This window comes from Crotalus tigris, unplaced genomic scaffold, assembly GCF_016545835.1.
Source record: "Crotalus tigris isolate CLP2741 ecotype Arizona unplaced genomic scaffold, ASM1654583v1 scf7180000018252.723642, whole genome shotgun sequence".
Classification (NCBI taxonomy): domain Eukaryota; kingdom Metazoa; phylum Chordata; class Lepidosauria; order Squamata; family Viperidae; genus Crotalus; species Crotalus tigris.
In genome coordinates, this window is record NW_024096906.1 from 144030 (window position 1) to 169034 (window position 25005).

General features: G+C 38.7%; 1 protein-coding gene across 6 annotated transcripts in view; it reads left to right on the forward strand.

The window, feature by feature from the left end:
* The window catches only part of LOC120310651 (calcium-activated potassium channel subunit alpha-1), a 251828-nt gene that overhangs the window by 111045 nt on the left and 115778 nt on the right, over positions 1–25005 (forward strand). For all 6 annotated transcript variants that reach the window (XM_039349289.1, XM_039349290.1, XM_039349293.1 and 3 more), the window contains 7 exons: positions 4454–4564; positions 9833–9938; positions 11810–11892; positions 13003–13072; positions 14385–14540; positions 18222–18331; positions 23716–23784. In XM_039349289.1, coding sequence (XP_039205223.1) covers positions 4454–4564; positions 9833–9938; positions 11810–11892; positions 13003–13072; positions 14385–14540; positions 18222–18331; positions 23716–23784 — 705 coding nt within the window. The remainder of the gene's footprint in view (positions 1–4453; positions 4565–9832; positions 9939–11809; positions 11893–13002; positions 13073–14384; positions 14541–18221; positions 18332–23715; positions 23785–25005) is intronic.

Here is a 25005-nt window from a genome sequence, read left to right on the forward strand (position 1 = left end):
GTCATTTACTGGAGCATGTTTGGAACAATTGCGGCACGTGAGTAACCTGGACGGTGCAAATGTTACGTCGCTTAGGAAGGGCCACCTGCTGTCACCTCAGCTGCCAGCTTGAGAAGACAATGTGGTGCCACAAAAGAGAAAGCTCTTCAACTTTCCATTCGATCAGAAGGCTGAGCAGCAGAGAGCCATTGTGTTAAAAGGAACATCAGCCAGGCTCCCTCCTGCTCTGGTGACTATGGATAAAGGCAGGTGTCTGTTTATGAAGTACCACTTTCTTCGTGGTGGAGGAGACAACTTCAAAAGCTGATCTCCCAAAGGTGCTTTTTTCAGGAGGCAACTGGACTTTCTTGTTTTTCTTTTGAAGACGTTTCACTTCTCATCCAAGAAGCTTCTTCAGCTCTGACTGGAGGGTGGGGAGTGGAAAAGGCATTTTTCCAAGCCATGGTGATTTCATAACTGATGAGAAACCTGGAGAAGCAAGGGAAGGAGAAGATACTTCACGCCGGTTGGAACAATACAGTGCAGATCGTCCTTGACTTATAGACACACTTGAGCCCAAAAAATTATATCGCTAAGCCAGACAGTGAGTTGTACTCCATTTTGTGAATTTTTCTTGCCATAGTTGCTAAGTAAAGAATACTGCATCCAGTTTTGGTCAACACGTTACAAAAAAGATGTTGAGACTTTGGAAAAAGTGCAAAGAAGAGCAACTAAGATGTCTAAAGGCCTGGAGACTAAAACATATGAAGAAGAAGGGTTGCAGGAATTGGGTATGGCCAGTCTAGAGAAAAGAAGGACCAGGGGTGACCTGATAGCAGTAGTTCAATATTTGAGAGGCTACCACAAAGAAGAAGAGGGTCAAGCTATTCTCCAAAGCACCAGAAGGCAAGACAAGAAACAATGGATGGAAGCTAATCCAGGAGAGAAGCAACCTGGAATTAAGGAGAAACTTCCTAACAGTGAAGACAATTAATCCGTGGAACTTCTTGCCTCCAGAAGTTGTGGGTGCTCCATCACTGGAGGTTTTTAAGAAGAGTCTAGACAGCAACTTATCTGAAATGATGGACTAGAAGTCTTTTCCAGCTCTATTCTGATTGAATAAAATGAGCTATGACTGGTCCTCTGCTAATAACTGTTGTACCATCCCTGTAGTCACATGATCAAATCACACACACACACACACACAGAGAGAGAGAGAGAGAGAGAGAGAGAGAGAACAAATTGTTGAAATTGGAAGAAACAGCAGGGGGATAAGACTTTCCTGTGTTCTGACAAATTAGGTGCGAGAGGTTTTTATACAAGATGCATAAAACACACGGTTGATCGATTATTATTATTTTTTCGGTCTTGGCAAAACTGAAGGAAAGGTGAAGGCAAAGTTTTTCCCCCATGGGGATAAAGACTGCCAGATTTCAGATGAATAAGCTCAGGAACATTTCTTACAAAAGCGTCCTTTTCGGGGTTTTTTTTCCCTCTTCTCCTTAAGCTGCTAAAAGATGGAAGAAGTTTTGGATCAGGAAATGGCATGGAAGCCAGCACTGAAGCAATCAACAAGCAGTTACTGGAAGGGAAACTGCAGTCTGGCTGTTGCAGAGAAAAGGGGACAGGAATGCAAAAAAAATAAAATAAAAATAATAATCTGGCTAAGGAACTACATGTTGAACATAAGCATCCCTTTTGCAACTCCCAGAAGGAATGGGGTCAAGATGGGTTTTTTTCTCTTCCTTCTTTAGGTGTTCTAAGCTTTGCAGATACTTAAAGGACCCATAGCAGCATATTAATTGGGGTCCTCCAGTTTTGCAACATGACTGACATACAACACCAAACTTTAGTGGGTAGAATTTGTTCTGTGTTACGAGATTTTTGAGGCAGCCTTGGGTTCTCAACCGATTCTCCAAAGCACCTGAAGGCAGGACAAGAAGCAACAGATGGAAACCAATCAAGGAGAGAAGCAATCTAGAACTAAGGAGAAATTTCCTAACAGTAAGAACAATCAACCAGTGGAATGGCTTGCCTTCAGAAGTTATAGGTGCTCCAGTGCTGGAGGCTTTTAAGAAGAGATTGGACAATCATTTGTCAAAAATAGTTATAGGTCTGGATTAAAACATCTCCAAGGTCCCTTCAAATTCTGTTATTCTGTTATGTCCTCTAAGAAAAGATGCAAAGATCAGCCACTTAGTTGGCATATTGATAGAGAGTACCTTAAATTGTGTCTGTGTCTGTGTGTGTGTGCGTGTGTGCGTGTTTGCGTATGTTCTTGAGCTAAGCACATCAGTGAGGTCAATAAATTGAGAATATAGTGAAACAGTCTTTAATTCTTTAACTGGAAAAAATATTTTAGGAAAGTATTTTAATGGGTTGTTTCCCCTTATATACCTTTCTCTAGAGTCATGGATTTGCCTGTCCATCTTCAATTATAATAGAATAAAGAGTGCCAAGATGGATTAAAAACCTACAATGTGGTGCAAACCTTTCAGCATAATAAGCATTATAGATAGAGAGAGAGATGGATAGATGATAGATAGATAGTTAGATAGATAGATAGATAGATAGATAGATAGATAGATAGATAGATATGGAGCTCAATAGAGAGAAATGATAGAGATATAGATAGATAGAGATATGGATAGATGATAGATAGATAGATAGATAGATAGATAGATAGATAGATAGATAGATAGATAGAGATAGAGATAGATATAATAGAGATAGAGATAGATATAATAGATAGAGATAGATATAGATATAATAGATATAGGTATAAATATAGAGATAGAAAGATAGATAGATAGAGATAGAGATAGATATAATAGAGATAGAGATAGATATAATAGATAGATAGAGATAGATATAGATATAATAGATATAGGTATAAATATAGAGATAGATAGATAGATAGATAGATAGATAGATAGATAGATAGATAGATAGATAGAGATAGAGATAGATATAATAGAGATAGAGATAGATATAATAGATAGATAGAGATAGATATAGATATAATAGATATAGGTATAAATATAGAGATAGAAAGATAGATAGATAGAGATAGAGATAATAGAGATAGAGATAGATATAATAGATAGATAGAGATAGATATAGATATAATAGATATAGGTATAAATATAGAGATAGATAGATAGATAGATAGATAGATAGATAGATAGATAGATAGATAGATAGATAGATATAATAGAGATAGAGATAGATATAATAGATAGATAGAGATAGATATAGATATAATAGATATAGGTATAGATAGATATAGATAGATAGATAGAGATAGATAGATAGATAGATAGATAGAGATAGATAGATAGGTATAAATATAGAGATAGATAGATAGATAGATAGATAGATAGATAGATAGATAGATAGATAGATAGATAGAGATAGATATAATAGAGATAGAGATAGATATAATAGATAGAGATAGATATAGATATAATAGATATAGGTATAGATATAGGTATAAATATAGAGATAGATGATAGATAGATAGAGATAGAGATAGAGATAGATATAATAGAGATAGAGATAGATATAATAGAGATAGATATAGATATAATAGATATAGGTATAGATATAGGTATAGATATAGGTATAAATATAGAGATAGATAGATAGATAGATAGATAGATAGATAGATAGATAGATAGATAGATAGATAGATATAGATATATTAACCTCAATCTGTTCACTGTCATGAGTTCTTAGCTGAACTGCCTTAACTATAAACTTTTTTTCTCACAATATCTAATATAATATAATATATAATATATATTTTATACAACATATACAATATATTTTCTCACAATATATAAAGGAGTCCCTGCGGATTTTACTCCGCTAGTCTTTGCCAACTGTAGGGAGTGTGCTCATCTGTATTTCAAGGCGATTGAACCAGCCCTGTCCAAGGACATTTCCGTAATCAGGTGGCCAGCCTTATGCCACGGAGCTCTGTTGCCTTCCCACCGAGGGGGTACCTATTTATCTACTTGCATTTGCTTGCTTTTGAATGGCTAGGCTCAAAAGTGCAGGAGCTGGAGCGAGGACAGGCACTCACCCTATCACGTGGAGCTTGGGTTTCGAACCCAAGCTTCCTGCTTTCCAACCGATAAGCCCAGTGTCTTAACCGCTGAGCCACTGCGCCGCCCCTCACAACATATAAGGCTGCTGGAAATGTAGCATCTAAGGCACGCTAGGCGATGCGCTTCTGGTTTATTTACGTGACTATAATTGCAATGTGTTGAATTAAATGGTATTCATTTAAGACTCTGTAATATGGGTGTTTACATTTCTCTTTCAAGGATAAACTAGAGACCATCACTGGATTAATGCTTGTTTCCTTTTTTTTCATGGTTGTTTTCTTATGAAAGTAACAGTCACAAACCTTTCAGTTATTTTGTTCTTGTTCTTCCTGGTCTTAACTGTGTCCTTTTTTCTGTCCCAGGCACATTGTTGTCTGTGGTCACATCACTTTGGAAAGCGTGTCCAATTTCTTGAAGGACTTCCTTCACAAGGACAGGGATGATGTCAACGTAGAAATTGTCTTTCTGCATAAGTAAGTACCTTCATGTCACTACTCACACACAAAAAAGATGGGATCCTAAAATCTATAGAAGAAAGTATTTGTAGATCAGGATTGAACTTTGGGGTCCTTGGTGCTCTCTGAGCTCGGTTATTTCATTAGCGCACTGGATGATGGTGCCTAGTTTGGTAATAAAACGTCTGCAAGGAAACAATCAAGCTCAGAGACCACCAAGGACCCAAAAACTAAAATCTGCAATCAGATTCTTGGGCAAATACTTCCTCTTGCCCCAGTTGCAAACAAGGCTAGTAATAAACTTTTTTTTTACATATTGTAGTATGCAATTATTCAGCTTTTGGAAATGTTTGCACCTCAGGGATATAAAGAGATACAAAGTCCCGTGTACCTCTTTCGAAAAAGATGCCCTGTGAATATTTCAGCTGAGAGCACCAAATGTCCCTTTTTGTATTGTCCTTTGACTCACAAGTACATTTGACATATTTAACCAGGCCTGGTTTATAAAATACGGCAGGAATGCATTGCCTGCTTTAGGATTCGGTCCTGAATATAATTAAAGGCACAAATCGTTTAACCAAAATGAATGAATGTGAGATTTCCTTAAGGTGGATCATTGTATTCTTTGTTATGCCATTCGTAGACCTTCCCTACACTACACACTTCCTAAATTGGTGGGCTGTATACTTTAAATGTCATAGTAATGAAGGGACACCTTCCCTCAATCCATTAAAAGGTGCTGATTAAAGTTGTGCATGCTTTCAAATGCCTTATACGTTTGAAGCAAAAGATTAGGATCTTATTAACTAACTTGAACTTTTGGGAGCTTTCCATATGAACTTAAAAAAAAGATACTGTTGCTTTAAGTCATCAAATCAAATCAGATCAAATCTGTATTACGTTCACAGACCAACATAACTATTTCTTTAATGGATCTCAGTCTGCTTCTTAAAGCAGTCACAATATATTTTTCAGACTCAGTTGCAATCCTGAAAAAAGTTTGTTGGCTTTAGTGAATAGCAGAGAAGTGTTACGCTTTGCTGGAGTTTGAAAGAACACCTCCAAGTCATGTTTTGTGTGACTTTTGTGGTTTAGAGATGAAGAATTTTTAAAGGATTTTTACAGGTGCCCCAATGGGAAAATTTGAATAGTGAACTAGGATTCTTCAAAGAAGAAGAAATATAATTAATGTCACTCGTGCCACAGATTACTTAATCATCAATACCATTTAAACCAAGTTGGCTATAGATCTCAATGAATTTTATTTTCGGTCATTTTGAAACCACAACTCTTCTGCTTGTGGTTCTACACGTCCACCTATCCAGCTCACAAATGTCACCTGTCAAAAGTGATTCTGGACGCGAACTAAGATGACCTGAAAAAAGTTTCACATACAATCTTTGGCATGTTAAAAAAAAAAGTTTGAAATCCAATTTGACAGGAATTGAAACCAATAATCCTCTTAAACTGATGAATCGTTAAGTTATGGTAGTTAAGCATGAAGAACAGAAATTGATCCAGGCAGTGGCATTTTGATGTATTGAATGACGGTTATTCTTCCACAAGATTTTAAAGTGAGCAACGTTAGGAGTTAAGTCTACATTAAAATTTTGAAAGTCTGTGGGGTTACCAATTCTGCTTTGGTTTCGTTTGATTTTGCACTGCTCTTCCCTAGATCTGTTTAAATTATTTTTACAGTGTCAATTTATGAGTTTTTTAAAAAAATTATTGCACTAATAATTTGCCCAGGAAACACAACTTTTTTAAAGGTGTATAACTCAGTTAAATTATATAATAAAAAAGCAAAAAGAATAAATGCATCAAATATAAACATCATTGTGCAGCAAAATACAAAATGAAAATCATAGTAATAAAAATATCACTAAAGAGTGAAATTTTAACACTAGTTTAAAATCATTTTCAAAACAGCTCTGAAAATCATGGTGTCGGCATTGCATTATGAGTAAAGCTTCAGTGGTTATTGGGTAGAACATCATTCAGTAACTTGAACCAGTTTCATATTTCCAAGTTAAATCTACAAAGATGTACGGTGAACAGAAAATGGAAAAAACAAAGAGAAGAGGCAGAATATAATTATAAGTAATTAAAAATAAATGTATTTGTTTGTTTGGGTTCAAAAAGGCTATAATAGTAATTGCAATGAGATCTCTGAAGAGTCTCTCCCTCAATTTTGAGGAGATCCAGAAAAGTCTCAGATGAAGGTCCAGATAGGTCAAAAGAGAGATCTAGATAGGTCAATATGAAGGTCCACATAGGTCAATATGAAGGTCTAGATAGGTCAATAGAGAGCTCTAGATAGGTCAATATGAAGGTCCACATAGGTAAATATGAAGGTCCAGATAGGTCAAAAGAGAGATCTAGATAGGTCAATATGAAGGTCCACATAGGTAAATATGAAGGTCTAGATAGGCAATAGAGAGATCTAGATAGATCAATATGAAGGTCCACATAGGTAAATATGAGGGTCTAGATAGGCCAATAGAGAGATCTAGATAGGTCAATATGAAGGTCCACATAGGTAAATATGAAAGTCCACATAGGTCAAAAGAGAGATCTAGATAGGTCAATATGAAAGTTTAGATAGGTGAACAGGAAATAATAAATATGTTAGTCTTCCAGATGCCACAAGATCAGATATAAGACAAAGAGTCCAGAATTTCTGGATTGATTCTTTTGCCAAATAAAGTATAGAAAGAGTGAGGCACACTTTCTTAGCTATCTTAGTTTGCAGGAAGAATTCACATATTTGATAAGAATAACAGAGAAGTTGATTCTGATAAACTTTGGCCTTCTGTGTCCTGCGGACATGTATCCATTAAATGATGGATGTCGATGCATGAACAGATAAGGACATCATCTTTCTCAGTTCTGTGATTTTATTATTTGTAGCATGCAATAAATTTATAAACACAAGTTTATTCAGTACCCTTAGGACAGAAGAGGGATGAGAAAATATGCAAACTAAAGTAATACACTCAGATTTTCTCTCTCTTTTTTCAATAGTTGGACTACAATTTTTCCACGTCAATCTTAATTTCCTGAAAATGTCCTATCAGCAGCCATGAATGCTTAAAGAACATGCTATTACCATAAAACTCACTTCTAATAATAACTGCCTTGATTTTTAAATCAGATTTTTAAATATATATATGGATTTGGATTTTACAGAGCAAAATACAGTGTTGATCAATTGCCTGCTATGACTAAATTGAAGCACTCTTCTGTGGGTTCTTATCCTGTCTGTCAAAAATTTCACAAAGTTGAGATTAGGCAGAACTACAGGATATAGGAAAGTGCAAAATACACAAAGGAGTTATTTTTCAACTGCTGGAATGTAAATTATGAGTGACTGCTGAAAGCATCATATGGACAGCTACTAGCATTCAGAAGCAATCTTACAAATTAGGTCATTGTCAGCTACACTTCCAAGGAACAGACAGTTTTAGGGTAGACTAGTGGAAGTGTCTATGGAGATTCTCCGTCATCCAGGTCATGGTGGTCCCAAAGGTGCTTTTTCACGAGGCAGCTGGACTTTCTTGTTTTTCTCTGAAGACGTTTCTCTTCTCACCCAAAGAAACTTCTTCAGCTCTGATTGGATGGTGGGGGGAACATGGGAGAACCAACCCATCAGGACAAGATTCAGCAGTCCATCTGCATTTGAAAGAAAAAGGCCACTCTTTTAAAGACAGCAAAATCCACATTTTGGATAGAGAGGACCGTTGGTTTGAAAAATTGGGTCAAAGAGGCCATCTAGGTCAAAATCGGACAGCCCTCCCTCAACAGAGGGGGAGGGATACCACATCATCCTTCTCCAGTCTACCACACAGTCCTTTCAGCAGTTCCAAGAAGGCTCCACACCCATTTGCACCACTCAGGTGATCCTGAGGACACAGGTAAACCTCCAAGTGGCCTCAAGAACTCTCCAAAAGAAGGCAAATGACCAGCTGTCTGCAAGGAGTATAAACCCTTGGATGAGAAGCGAAACATCTTTAGAGAGAAAAAAGAATGTCCAGTTGCCTCGTGAAAAAGCACCTTTGGGACAATACTGGAAGTGAGCAACTTAATCTTACCAGCAGGGCTGTGTGTGTGTATGTGTGTGTGTGTGTGTGTGTGTGTTTGTGTGTGTGTTTATTTGTATCCTACCTTTATCATTTATACAAGTAACTGTTGAGTATACAAATAAAAGTCCAGGATTATTTTCATTTCTGAAAAGCTTAACTGTTTATTGAATACATGGCCTGGTAAAGGTGAGGTAAAACTAACTCTAAAATCCCAAGACCACAGCATATAACAATGACTTTCCCAACCAAACTCCCCCCAGATGTCCACGTAGCTCATGTAAACAAGTTCTCTTTGTTATGGGAACCGTCTGCTATCTTCTTCACACCTGCTAGAATGTCCTTGAAAGGTTTCCATACTACTGATCTCAGCAAATTTCCATAGAACTGGAGAGATTTCATTTCTCTAACTAGACCATTTGAAAGCAACGCCTCCCTCCACCTTACTCTAATGGCAAGATGCAAAGAGAGAGGCATGTAGCTGCCAAATGTTCACTCTTGACAATAACTCAAGGGGGTGAACAGATCTAACACACTTTCCTCCTCCTATTTCTCCACAAGGACAATCCTGCAAGGTGAATTGGGCAGAGAGAGAGAGACTGGCCCAAAATCGCCTAGCTGGTTTTCATAGCTAAGGTTGGACTAGAATTCACCATCACCCGGGTTCTAGCCTAGTGACTTAATCGCTAGGCCAAACTGGTTTTCTAATGCCTATGATCAATTCATTGAAAGCACTACTATAATTGGACCAGTATATGAGTGTATCATGTATGTTTATGTGTGTGTGTGTGTGTGTGTGTGTGTTTGTGGGCCTGTGGGTCCAGCAGAAAAAAATTAATTCACCTTTTGAGCAAAATTAAGCACTTGTACAACGTGCCTTTGAGAGCAATGTCTCTCAAAATAACATCCTCTCTAATTCCCGAGAAAAAAAAGGGGAAACCAAATAGAAATACTGCATATAATCAACTTTCCTAATCCCTTTTTTATATCATTCTGACCTGGGGACAAGGCGAGGGATGATATATTTGGAAGAAAGCGAGAACATTCTGGAGAGCTAGTAGCTTTAAAGGGAGGAGAGATGAAAAACAATAATATACAAAATAGATGGAATGAGCTGGCTGTGAAATCTGTTAACCTTTTGGAACTGACAGAGAAATAAGTTTCATCTTTGTCTTTTTTCTTTCTTTCTTTTTTTCTTTTCATTTAGTATCTCCCCTAACCTTGAGTTGGAAGCTCTTTTTAAACGACACTTTACTCAGGTGGAATTTTTTCAAGGGTCCGTTCTTAATCCGCATGACTTGGCTAGAGTAAAGGTAAGGGTGTTTTTTTTTTTTTTTTAAAAAAAAATTCTAACTGAACATTTGGAGAGGAAAATTAAACAAGCAGGGTCTAAAAATGTGAAGTGATTTTAAAGCCCATTCTGTTTTCCTAAAGAAAAATGGAAGGTATTGTCCTATAAAGAAATCTAGAAACCGCTTCTGGACAGCCACATTGTTTTTTCCCCCATTTCCATGGTGCTTTGGCAAAAAAATTGTACCATTCTAGTGTCGTTTCAAATTATATTGATGGGCTGAAGCTTAAGAAATCCCAAGTCATTTCAAGTTCAAGTTGACTCAGAAGAAATATCACAGAATTACCGGAAGCTTCTTTCCAAATTAATAAGGTTCTTTAGAAAGGAAGAAGGTGGACAACGCAGCGATACATGAACAAGTTTAAGACTGAAGTAGCAACAGTTCAGAATTCTGCTTTTAGGAATGGGTTAATCCTTCTGAATATAACCCCTTTCTTATAGAATTTCAACAGAATAGCTCAAGGGGGCCATGGCTGTCTCTCGATCCAGCCACAAAGCTTGAAGTCTAGACCAGAGGTCCCCAACCTTTTGGGCACCATGGATCAGTTCCGTGGAGAGAGGTTTTTCAGTGGACCGGAGAGTGCGTGGTTTTGTGTGCTGCTTGCATCCTATGGATGGGGCTTTGCTTGTTTATGCGGACCAGTTGCTGGCATGCCACAACCCGTTACTGGTCCACAGACCGGGGGTTTGGGGACCCCTGGTCTAGACCTTGAAGCCTATATGTACGAGGGCAATTTGGAAATAACAGACAGACACTCACAGATACAGAATTTTTATTATACACATTAGCAAATGTACAACATTACTTGACATTTTGACATAATCGCCATTCAGACTGACGCCCTTGTCATAACGTCTTTCAAGGTTTGAAATGAAGTGGTGGTGGTCAAATCTTGGCTCTGCTTTGGACTTTCTCACGCATTGTGCCAAGGAAGGAGAACAATTGTGACAACGATGAGACCTGGCTGTCAAATGTAAACCCCGAAAGCAAACAGCAATCAATGGTGTCGTACGCAGTCACCAAAGAAACCCCCAAAAGCTCTAAAAACGTTGTTTGCCAGAAAACTTATGGCAACAGTATTCTGGGATGTCAAAGGAGTAACTGCTAGTGAGGTTCACGGAGCATGGTTCAACCATCAATTCAGACGTCTACCATGAAACTATGAAAACTCAGATGAGCCATCCATAACAACGTCTGGCCTGCTAACTTCTGGTGTGGTGTTGGTTCATGACAATGCTCGCCCACACACCGTTAGACGCACCCAAGAACTTTTGAAGCAGTTCCGGCGGGATATTTTTGATCACCCCCCATAGCCCAGATTTGGCACCAAACGACAACTACTAAGGAATTTCATACCTTGTAAGACATTATGACAAGGGCCTCAGTTTGAATGGCGATGATGTCGAAAAGTCTTGTAATGTTGTAGTTTTCTAATGTGTATAATAAAAGTTCTGTATCTGCGAAACAGAACTAAACGGAGGTTTATTTCCGAATTGCCCTCGTATATATATATAAAATAGAAGCTGGAAGTTGTTAGTCCGTGGGCACAGTGTTATTCAACCTGGGCAACTTCCAGATGTTGATTCCCAGAATCCTCAATAATGGCTGTGCTGGCTGGAGACGTGGATTCACACATCTGGAGGTTGATCTAGATGCACGCTTTTCCTTACAACATCTAGATGTTGAAGTTCACTGGCATGGAATTTTTTGTGTGTCTGCCATTCAGATCTACACGTGATCTCTTCGCCCAGATTCCATAAAAGCCAAATAACTTTGAAAACAAAGAAAATAGTTGCTTTTTATGCATTTATGTTTTCTCCTTTGATGTCCAGATAGAGTCAGCAGATGCTTGCCTGATCCTTGCCAACAAATACTGTGCGGATCCAGATGCCGAAGACGCTTCTAATATTATGAGGTAATTTAAGAGGTAGCGATTTAGATTTAATTTTCAGTTTTGAGGGTTTTATCCTACACTGGAATGTTCAGCCTACAGTGTGAATGGAAGGAATATCAGAGGTTGCACGTCATACTCGGTTTCTGGGAAAGGTGTTGGATTGGTGGGGGCTTATGTCTGTGGAGATCCTCCATCATCCAGGTCATAGTTAACCCAAAGATGCTTTTTCAGGAGGCAACTGGACTCTCTTGTTTTTTCTTTGAAGACGTTTCGCTTCTCATCCAAGAAGCTTCTTCAGCTCTGACTGCAGGGTGGGGCATGGAAGGACAATCCAGTCAGAGCTGAAGAAGCTTCTTGATGAGAAGTGAAATATACTGCCTTGTCCCTGAAAGAGACACCAAACAACTTCGCTTTTAGGTTGCTTGGGAAAGTTTCTTATCCTTGTGGACTGCCTACACAAGCTGAGATGTCAGATTCAAGGAAGGATGGAGTTAGAAGAGTCTAAGAAATCATGATGTCAACCATCTTCCTTAATTGAGGAATTCAAATGAAAGCATCCCAGACAGATAGGTCTCTAGCTGAAGACACACAATGAAGATCTTCATCCCCCAAAACTGAGGATCAATCACCACCTAATAGCACAATGCTGACTATCTTAAGACTCTGAGAGACTTGGAACTTGTAAACCTTGTAGAAGAGTGACATTACAGGTAGTCCTTGAATTACAACAGTTTATTGAGTGACTTTTGAAGTTACAACGGCACTGGAAAAAGTGACTTATGACCATTTTTTACAGTTACAATATGTGTAGCATCCCCCCCCACAGTCACGTGACTGAAATTTAGATGATTGGCAACTGGTTCTTATTTATGAGGGTGACGGTGACAATAAAGGTCATAAAAACTCCCTTAACAAATGTCTCACTTAACAACAAACATTTTGGACTCAATCACGGTCATAAATCAAAGTCTGCCTGTATTAATCTATCATAGCTAAAAATCAGGAGCTCGTGGTACCTTTTTCAAGGGACACATTTTACCTTGGCTTTTTGAAGCTATTTACCAAGAATAAATGTGAAACTATTTCCGAATTAAAATGACAAGAATTGCACTTTTTTTATCCCCTTTTCAGAGTAATTTCTATAAAGAACTACCACCCCAAAATAAGAATAATCACTCAGATGCTGCAGTATCACAATAAGGTAAGGCATATTCTGATATTTGCCCTCAAGGTTTTCTGATAAATGATTTCTCTAATGAATGGCCTGGGAAGACACTAGAACAGAGACATTAAGGTGTAATATCTTGAAGATGCTTATTGCGAAGTTAAATGATACCTCTTCAAAGTCCCTAAGAGGTTACTTTAATAGTCCTTCAAACTTGCCCATGATTAATTGGGAAAATGTTGGCTAGGATATTGGTGGGACTGGCTGTCCCCCTTTGCCTCTTTCCCCCCCCTCCCCACAAACACTTCTAGGCACAGTGACATGTTCTTCTTTCTCTCAATTAAACCATCTCATCTTGCCAGTTGATCCTACTTGGTCGATCCTTTTCATGAGGCTTTGAAGACTTAGTTGAGAATAGAATAGAATAGAATAGAATAGAATAGAATAGAATAGAATAGAATAGAATAGAATAGAATAGAAGCTGGAAGGGACCTTGGAGGTCTTCTAGTCTAGTTCCTATATCATTTCAGATAAGTGACTGTCTAGTCTCTTCTTAAAAACCGCCAGTGAGGGAGCACCCACAATTTCTGGTGGCAAGCTGTTCCACTGGTTCATTGTCCTCACTGTCAGGAAGTTTCTCCTTAATTCCAGGTTGCTTCTCTCTTTGATCAGTTTCCAACCCTTGTTTCTCGTCTTTCCCTCTGGTGCTTTGGAGAATAATTTGACAGTGTCTTCTTTGTGGCAGCCCTTCAAATACTGGAATACTGTTGCCGTGTCGCCCCTAGTCCTTCTTTTCTTTAGGCTAACCAAACCATAGCTGTTCTTCGTATGTCTTAGTCTCCAGTCCTTGGATCATGTTAGCTGCTCTTCTCTGAACTTTTACCAAGGCTTCAACATCCTTTTTGTGATATGGTGACCAAAATTGGCTGCAATATTCCAGCTGTGGCCTCACCAGGATTTTATAAGGTGGCACTAATACTTCATGTGATCTTGATTCTACGCCTCTGTTTATGCAACCCAGGATTGTATTGGATTTTTTGGCTGCTGCTGCACACGGGTGGCTCACGGTCAAGTGATCATCCACTAGGACTCCAGGGTTTTGTCTTGTTTTTAGAAATAATAATAAAAAAACTAAAGCTATTCCCCTCCCTTTCCTCTCCTCCTCTTGCCTTCCCCACTGCTCACCTCCCCCCCCCCCGGGATGGTTAGATGCGCCATCAAAGTTTTGAAGGATCATGGTTGACCTCTTCTCTCTCTCTCTCTCTCTCTCTCTCTCTCTCTCTCTCTCTCTCTCTCCCTCCCTCCCTCCCTCCCTCTCTCTCTCTCTCTCTCTCTCTCTTTCTTGCAGGCCCATCTGCTGAATATTCCAAGCTGGAATTGGAAAGAAGGGGATGATGCCATATGCCTTGCAGAGCTGAAACTGGGGTTTATTGCTCAAAGCTGTCTGGCACCAGGCCTATCGACCATGTTGGCAAATCTCTTCTCCATGAGATCATTTATAAAGGTAGCCTCTCCTTTTATTAGTGGAGATTTAACGGGACTCGGTTTTCCACTGGGGGCCGCGCAGAGTGCGTGGCTTAAACTCAAAACAGAAAAGGAATCCGTCAGCATTAAAACACAGGACAATCTGTAGAGCACAGAAAGACAAAACCCTTGGCTATTATTACAGATTGGGCAAGAGGCCAAGTTCCTTCCTAATTACATTTTTATTTGGCACATCCCTGGCCATTAGAGATTGTCCACAGCCCAATCTTTCTGACACTTTACTCCTTTTAGATAAACCATATGTTTATCAACAGAGAAATCCTTTGCAGTTAAGAAATGCCATCTCTATCCAATCCACATGGCAGCAATCCACCAACGGGGGGGGGGAGGTGGGGGGGGCAAAGAAAGGCATAATTTTTTTTTTCTTTCTTGGATGTTTTTGCCTTCATCCATTGGCTGCGTATCCCAGACTGCAGTCATAAATATGGAACACGTATTTGTATACCAAAGTCCAAACTTCCAATTAGAAGCATTCGTTCCGATCATTCGTCACTCATCACTTTATTTCCTTCCCTTCAAGAGGTTCCCCTGGGATTTATGAGAAAATCATAATTGTGTAGCTCAGTAATGCTCAAACGTTCTCAGGCATTTGTACCAGTTTGTTTCCTTAGTTTTTAATTTGCTCTGGTTTTCTCTCTCTCTCTCTCTCTCTCTCTCTCTCTCTCTCTCTCTCTCTCTCTCTCTCTTTCACTCTCTCTCTTTCTTTGCTCTGATCTCTCTCTTTCTTTCTCTTTCTCTCTCTTAGCTCTGATCTCTCTCTCCCTCTCTTTCTCTCTCCCTTCCTCCCTGTCTCCCTCCCTCCCTCTCCCTCTCTCTCCCTCGCTCCCTCGCTCTCTCTCTCCCCTATCTATCAACTTACCTAGCTACCTAGCTCCCTCTCTCTCTCCCTCCCTCTCCCTCCCTTCTCTCTCTCTCCCTCTCTCTCTCTTTCCTTCTCCCTCTCTCTTCTTTTTCTCTCTCTCCCTCTCTCTCACCCCCTCTCTCTCCCCTATCTGTCTATCTCAACTTCTCTTTCTCTCTCTCTCTCCTTCCCTCCCTCCCTCTCTCTCTTTAAGAAGAGATTGGACAACCATTTGTTTAAAGTGGTATAGGGTCTCCCGCTTGAGCAAGGGGTTGGAATAGAAGACCTCCAAAATCCATTCCAATCCTGTTATTCTGTGTTCTGTAATAACAACAGTAATTCGTCAGGCATCAAGAAACATTACAATTAGCGACAACTTGTGTTGAAAAGTGTCTTCTGCAAGGTTATTCTACAGCCCCGCCCCCCGAACCCCATCCCCAGTATATCTGGGACAAGGCCGTGGCCTTCTCAATTTCTCATGTGCTTTCAGACTAACAAGGAAATGCTTCAGGCAAATAAACACGGAGCATAATAGACTGTACATGTTAGAAGACTGCCCAAAAAAATACCCCCCCTCCCGAAACCCCTTAGCAGAAGTCCTGCCATTTTGGAAAACGTAGATTGAAATGGAGAATTTCCTTCCCCTCCTTCTTCCCAGTTGATTGCAGAGCAGTAGAAACCATCATAAATATGACACTTGTCAACGACAAATCTCCGTGATAAGCAATGACACAGCATGCATTTTTTTCCCCCAGAGTGGCAGTTTTCATATGGAATTTCTTAATTTGCAGCAAATATATATCATGGTTGCAAGATAACCTAAGCCCAGGACATTTGGTTGGGTATAACCAATCAGATTTCTGAAAATGCTTTCTTAAAAACAAAACAAAACTAAAAACCCACATTACAGAGAAATGCAATGAGCAGAATTCCAAGCAACGGATCCTGCTAGTTAACAGGGTTCAAGTTAAGTAGAGGTCCGTTGGGGGTAAAATAGCAAAACTTTAATCAATGTGTAAGCATTTTTAGGCTTGTCCAGGGCAAGCCATTTTGTTATATAAACAGAGCGCAAATCTCTTTCCCGTCTAGCACTGATGATGTTACCTAGTTGGGTAATGAAAACATCTGGAGGGAAGCAACTGAGCTCAAAGACCACCAAGGACCTCACGGATTGAGTGTCATTATATGCTTTCCCCCTATCATGTTATAGCTTGCTTGAAGCATGTTGAACCACATTGATCAAGCAACAGTAATGTCATTATCATAACCATGCCGAGCTGTAAATCATAGTTCATAAATCATAATTGTTGTGTTCACTTATCAGACTAAGGCAAAACCAAACGAGGCAAGTTCAGCATAACGCAACGGGGAAGGCTTCCCTTGATTTAACCTAACTAGCTAATTTGATTTTATTTATGAGATACTTAGGGCTGATTTGCTAAGTAAAGGATGCGAGAACAAGCGAGGCTGTGAGAAGTGTGTAATCGTAGGCCTTAAATGAGCGAGAAAGGTTTGTAATAAATTCATGTGTCATTTTAAAAACAGCATTTCAAATGGCCCGAGAAACAATTGTTTGATTTCCTTTTGTGTGACTCAACGCTGCACTTCAAGTTAGCTGGGCCCTGTGATTGCTGATATTAGATACATTAAATCACCTGTTTCTATGCAACATTGGCTAATAAAGTTGTAAGAACAGCAGTCGATTTCATTTCAGCCCAAAGGTTTTAGCTATAAAACGTTTGTTTGTTTTTGCCGAATAAACTCATTCAAGGGTATAAATCTCTCTTTATTCAGTATTCTAGTTGAAGAAGATAGATGCTTGAGTTCCTTTTCAATATCATGGACAGGGGGTGGTGGTGGTTTTATCACCATTTCATTTTTGGGTTTGGTTTTTTTTGTGTGTGTGTGGATGTACTAGAAGCAGTTGATAAACAGTATTCCTCAACTGTCTTTGGATAGTTCTGAAGATGGATCTCTTCTGCTTATAAGATTGCCAGACTTTGTGAGAATAAAAAAAAAAATCAGCTGTAAATGAAAAGTTTGAAAAGAATAGGCTCCTTTAAAGTTTTTATTGAACAGCACAATCATAAAAGTGAGCTACAGCTTTGTAACATTTGATGGATAGTGATTCCTGTCTAAAAATCATGTCCCACTGGGACCTTGGGAATATTTGAGGCAGCGTCTGGCCTGTAAATTTTGCAAGTTTGCAAAAATGTGAAAAAATTGTGGCAACTTGCTTATGTATCCAGTAAACATGATGCACACTTTGATAATGACTGTATACATTTAAGCAAAAACACTGTTTTTTTTCCTCCAAGCATTGTAGAAACTCAGTCCTTCGGATGTTATGTGAAGTTCCAAGAAAAATATCTTGTGTTCAGAATTATCCAACCTAATTCGTATTTCACAAATGGGTTGTTGTTGGTTTTTTTTACTAAGTTCACGTTCCCCAAAGCTCTTGCAACATAATAAAAAAACGTATCAAAAATGTCCACCTTATATTCTGCCAGCAATATTTTTCACAAAAAAATGTTTTTTTTCTTAAATACTCTATGTTCTTTTTTTCTTTTCTTTTGCTTTTGCATCTGGTCAATAATAAAAAGGAAAAGAAGAAAAAGAGAAAATTAAAGAAATTGAACAGGCATAATTCAGAAGGATTTTTTTTTGTTTGAAAGAAAAGTTAAATATAATTACCAACCTTAATTACCAACCTGAGATTGATTTGTATTATTCACAGCCATTTCCTATAAAAAAAAATGCAGCTGTTATTTTTTTTTTCTTCTTCTTCCATCTGCTTAGATTGAAGAGGACACTTGGCAGAAGTACTACCTGGAGGGAGTAGCTAATGAAATGTACACCGAATATCTTTCCAGTGCTTTTGTTGGTCTGTCGTTCCCTGCTGTTTGTGAGTAAGTACTTTTTGCAGCCATGACATCTTCTTTGCCTTTAATCCTAATCTGATTGTTTGCTAAAATGCTGAAAAAAACAAAGCAGTAAAGGAAGAATTTCCTGACAGCAGAAACTATGAAACAGTGGAACAACTTGCCTCCCGGAGTGACACGTGCTCCATCCCCGGAAGTTTTCAAGAAAAGATTGGACCACCAGTTCTCTGGAAGTAGAGATAGTTTTAGATTGCTAGAAAAGGAATACAAGAAGCATAAATAGTCAGCAGCAGTTTGATTTCTCTAGAGCTTCAGCAGTTCAGTAGTCCCAAGGGGTGCCTTTTTTTTTCAAGACACAACTGGACTTCCTTTTTTCTCTTTGAAGACGTTTCACTTCTCATCCAAGAAGATTCCTCAGTACTGCTTTATAAAGCCCTAGTGAGACCAAACCTCAAATACTGCAGCCAGTTTTGGTCACCATATCACAAAAAAGATGTTGAGAGTTTGGAACAAATTCAGAGAAGAGCAACTTCAGATAATCAAAGGCCCTGGAGACTAAAACATACGAAGAACGGTTGCGGGACTTGGGTTTGGCTAAAGAAAAGAAGCAACAGGGGAGATATGGTAGCAGCATTCTAGTATTTGAGGGGCTGCCACAAAGAAGAGGGGGTCATGTTATTCACCAGAGGGAAGGACAAGAAACAGTGGTTGGAAGCTGATCAAAGAGAGAAGCAATCTGGAATTAAAGAAGAAACTTCCTGACAATGAGGACAATTCATCGGTGGAACAGCTTGCCACCAGAAATCATGGGTGCTCCATCACTGGAGGTTTTTAAGAAGAGATCGGACAGTCACTTGTCTGAGATGGTATAGGTTCTCCTGCTTGAGCAGGGGGCTGGACTAGAAGACCTCCAAGGCTAGACATACTTGGCTGCCTCAACCATTCATCATATATCGCATCAGTCCCTAAATTTCAAACATCTAAATGTACTGACAATCAGTTGTATTTAGCAATGACTTTGGAATTTTTCTGCATCGTGTAGTCGCGGGGTAGGCGACCTTGGCTCTTTTATGACTCGTGGACGTCAACTCCCAGAATTCCTGAGCCAGCATGGCTCAGCTTGGAAACCTCTCCCTTTCCCCTCAGCATGGCTGGCTCAGGAATTCTGGGAGTTGAAGTCCACAAGTCATAAAAGAGCCAAGGTCGCCTACCTTGGCTCTTTTTAAATTTTTAATATACAATAAATGATGAATGTTTTAAAAATAACCTACTAAACAGCTTCACAATTCTTAGCCCATTTAATCTTCTTTAAGCCTAGAAAGAATAATTTATTATTATTAAATCGAGATTAAAAATCTTATTAGGTATGACATATGTTGGGTGTCTTATTTTAGTTTTTAATCCATATACATATCTCTAAATGGGGGTTAGATTAACATAAGAAGTAATTACATTTTCATACAGGCCATGACTAGCTCCAGTTTGTAAAATTTATGGATCCCTCCATTCCAGCAACTTAGAAATTTCCCAGAGATTGGAAATTTTGAAGAAGATCTGAAAGACTTCCATGTTTCTTGTTTTTGCTCCTTTTGGGACCACCTTTTACAGGGATGTTTTTCAAAAGCCACTTTTTCCAGCGTTCGTTGCTTTTGAATTTCATCCTGCCAATCATTTCTAAAACGGATTTCTAAATTAAGTAGTCATCACGGTAAGGGTTTGCTGTCATCTGCCAAAGGTTTATGATTGCCCCATTAACAGCCCACATTAACATTTCCCATGGCTACTTATAACGTCTAGCAGATGTAACGTCACGTAATCTGCTAAGCATAAAATTTGGGATGGCTTCCGTGACATTTTGCAATCTTTCCCAGAGGAAAGTTATTGTCGTGATAACGGCTCTGTGGAGGTTGGAACTCAGTCTTAAAACAATTGTTTTACACGGCCCTTAAAAAAAAAATATCCTGAGTTGATTACTGTCAATTTTATCTGATGTTAGGCATAATCATAAAGGAGGGAGGTTAATGAATTGTAGTTCTTATCCTCTAACATTAGAACACAGATGTAATCCTCAGCTGATGGAGCTTTACTTGTTTGTGCGGACCAGTTGCTGGCATGCCATAGACTAGTACTGGTCCACGGCCCAGGGGTTGGGGACCCTTGCTCTAGGGTCTCCTTCTTGAGCAGGGGGTTGGACTAGAAAACCTCCAAGGTCCCTTCCAGCTCTGTTCTCTCTGACTGACTGACTGACTGACTGTCTGTCTCTGTCTATCTGTCTGTCTGTCTGTCTGGTTGATTGACTGATTGAAATGGTTTAGGGCAGTGAGGGTGAACCTTTTAGAGACCCGAGTACCCAAAAACTGGCCCCACCTCTACTCCACCCTCCTGCCCTGCCCCCACTCTTCCACCCATCCCCTGCCCCCCCCACAGGACCACTCACCGCCTCCACGGCCCGCTGCAGATCGCCCAGGCAGCCCAGCAGTGCTATGGCGGTCATGCCCTCCGCCCGCGCCCTAGAGCATCAACTGTGCGGGATGGGGTATGAGGGCAGAGTCTTGTCTACACTGCCTGGCTGCCATTTTCTTGGCTGCGCTTCTCCGTGTGGGCCATGCTCGGGGGCGGCTCTCCTTCAGGGGGGCTGCTGGAGAGGAGGGGATCACGGGGGAGGCAAGGCTGGGGAAATAGCATGTGTGCCCACAGAGAGGGCTCCGAGTGCCGCCTCTGGCACCCGTGCCCTAGGTTCGCCACCACTGGTTTAGGGTCTCCTCCTTGAGGTGGCTGGACTAGAAGACCTCTAAGTTCCCTTCCAGCTCTATTCTGATCCAGACCTGATTCTGATCTACAGGTAGTCCTTGAATTATGATCCGTTGCTTAGTGGCTGTTCAAATTTACAATGGGCCCAAAAGGTACCTGGACACCGTTCTGTAGTTCCAGCGGCTGCCCCTTCTCGTGGTCAAATCATCTCACTCAGCTACTTGGCAAACAGCCCAAATCCATGGCCATGTGCAGTGCCCCGTCGTCACCTGACTGCAATTTACGACCCTTTTGCAAAAACCCAGTTTTCCTGCAAAAATGTTGCCTAGCATACAACGGGTTCCGCTTAATGACCCCAGCAAAAAAGCTCACGAAATTGCTTTGATCATGTGAAAACCAACTTTATGCCCGTCATGACTTAGGACTGCGATTGCCTTACTTGGAGTGGATTTTAGCTGCATGAATATTTTAGGCATGTAGAAAGGGCACAAAAGCTGAACTGTGCTTGATTTTGGGAAGGAATTGATCAAGCTCTACAAGCATAGAACATAAGATAATATAACTTTTGTTGTCATTTTTTTACTATGAGCACCCTGGCCCATATTAAAAATGAAATTCTGTTGCCTGCTTTTGAAAGAAAATATATATCTACCCATACACATATACTCATGATACATATATATCTATATATGTTTACCATATGTATACGTACGTATGTATGTACGTACACACACACATAAATATTAATCACTGTCCATTTTGAATACATAGTAGAAAAGGTAAAGATGAGAGTTGATAAGGTTGATGCTATATGGTCCAAATCTCTCAAAAGCGTTCACCACCTTTTAGATATTCTGAATTTTGCCTGTCTTTGCTGTTTAATGTTATCTTGTGATCAAAAGTCGACATTCTGCGACTAGCATGTATTTAGGACGATTGCCATGTGCTAGAGGCCATGTGATGATCATCTTCAATGATCTTCTGACAAGCACAGTCAATGGCGAAGTCAGATTCCTTGAACAAGCGGATTACCAGTGTAACAACTGCAGTGGTTCACTTAACAACTATGTCAAGAAAGGTTGGGAAATGAGGCAAAACTCACAACAAATGTCTTGCTTAGCAACATAAATTTTGAGCTCAATTGTAGTTGTATGTTGAGGACTGATCATTTGTATTCATTAATGTAGGGTTCTTCAAACTTGGCCCTTTTATGACTTGTGGACTTCAATTCCCAGAATTCCTCAGCCAGCCAAGTCCACAAGTCCTAAGAGGGCCAAGTTTGAAGATCCCTGCATTAATGGATCAAGAGAAGTTCCAAAATCATAAGGCAAGACACTGAAAATAACAGACATAGTTATTTTATGCTTATAGCAAGAAAATAACAGATATGGTTATTTTATACTTGCTTATATCAAGAAAATAACATGGTTATTTTATACTTACTTATATCAAGAAAATAACAGATATAGTTATTTTATACTTATATCAAGAAAATAACATATGGTTATTTTATACTTATATCAAGAAAATAACAGATATAATTTTATAGTTACTTATATCAAGAAAATAATATAGTTATTTTATACTTATATCAAGAAAATAACAGATATAGTTATTTTATATTTATATCAAGAAAATAACAGATATAGTTATTTTATACTTACATCAAGAAAATAACAGATATAATTTTATACTTACTTATATCAAGAAAATAACACAATTATTTTATACATATCAAGAAAATAACAGATATAGTTATTTTATACTTATATCAAGAAAATAACAGATACATATTTTATACTATATGAAGAAAAGAGATATAGTTATTTTATACTTATATCAAGAAAATAAGAGATATAGTTATTTTATACTTACTTATATCAAGAAAATAACATAGTTATTTTACACTTATATCAAGAAAATAAAAGATATAGTTATTTTATACTTATATCAAGAAAATAACAGATACATATTTTATACTTATATCAAGAAAATAACAGATACATATTTTATACTATATGAAGAAAACAGATATTTTATACTTATATCAAGAAAATAAGAGGTATAGTTATTTTATACTTACTTATATCAAGAAAATGAGAGATATAGTTATTTCCTACATATTTCAATGAATTAAACATATAGGTTCTACTTCCAATTTATGTCAGCCCCTTCTCTTCTGATTTAAATAGAGTAATTTATTCCTTTTTTTTTTTTTTTGGAAGGTAAGACGATCATGGTTTCCGTAAAGCAAATTATTAATGTATATCTGTGTTAAAAATCACCATGTTTCTGATGCTTCATAGTTAAAATAGATTTGAAAGCAACCTATGATGCCATTTCTGCTTTGGGAAGAATCTGAACATAAAATGCATATGGGGGAAAGGGCTTCAGAGGTGTATCAAAGCACAGTTCCTATGAATAATTGAGATCTTTCCAGCCAGATAAATATAGAGAACTTCTGTTGATGTAAGTATTTTGTTGTTATAAAAGGTCAGAGAGACTTTGACGAAGTTGAGGAGTGCAGGCAAAGAGCTAAACTACATTTTATAAAGGTCTGTATGTAGACAACCTTAAGAACAGCAAAGTACTCATGATATCAACAAAATAAATAAAATATTCTGCTTTTTTTTTTCCTTCCTCCATTTTATTTCTGGCAGGCTGGTCTTTGCGAAGCTAAAACTCTTAATGATAGCCATAGAATATAAGTCGGTGGAACGGGAAAGCAGGTATGTAACTGTCTAGCAAAACATTTTCATCGTGCATCTTTGATTATTTGGCCTGCTTGAATTTCTTTCTTACTTTCTTTCGTTCCTTCTTTTCCTTTCTTTGTTTCTTGCTATTTGGATGGGTGTTTATATTTATAAAAGAATTTTATATTCCAGGCACTCTGACATCGTGGTGCCAATATATACCTAATCAAATTCCAACAAAATTGATGAATTGATGGTTTTAATAGATGGTTTTAATTGAAATTGCCCTTAAAACAGTCCCCCTGCAATGTAGAACGGAAGTTCTCAGTTAAAATTGCACCTTGGCAGAGTTGATGAACGATAACTTAGAATCCCAGTTCAGTTCTTTCTCGGTAATTCTACAACTTATTCATAACCCAGTACAATCTAACCAGGGTAAGTATCTCCAAGTGACGTACATAAATCTATACATAGGATCGATGCAATTTGAGTCGTAGGGCAGAGCTTGGCTTCAAAGATCACAGAGTTCTGTCTGTTACACCAGGCAAATAGAGAAATGTTTCACAAAAAAGTAAACATGTTCTGCCAGATCATTATTCAAGTTCAACAGAAAATTTATCTACGGCTTCTTTTGGTCCATTATTACAAGCTTGGAATTATAGAAATCATATTTGGAAGACCATTTTAAAGTAACTCCATTCCCCATTATAACAGATACTAACCCAAGATAGTTAGCATTTCTGCTGAAAAAAATTCCCCTTTTCACAGTTCAAGGTGAACAAAGTTTTTTTTTTCCACCCTCTCCTTTATTTCTTCTCCTACTTAGACTAAAATCCTAGTAGAAGATGAGTTGCTGACTTCGGTGGTAGATTTGAGGGATCCTTCATGAGGTGTGAGCTCTGAGCCTGTTTTCTTGCAGACATTTCATTATGCAGACTAGGTAACATCATCAATGCTAGTCATTGGGTAATGAAACATCTGCAAGAAAACCACCAAGAGAGCACCAGGGACCCCACAATTCTCCTTCTCCTCCTCCTCCAATACCATCCCTTCTAGCACTGATGATGTTTCCTAGTTGGGTCCTGAAACATCTGCAAGAAAACCACCAAGCTCAGAGAGCACCAAGGACTCCTCATTTTAACCCTGAGCTATAAATGTTCTCCTTTAATGATAAAGGTAACATTTGGCAGCCACATCTGACATACCATCATAGTTATTATCACAGAACTGATCAAACCTGCTGGATCGACTGATGTG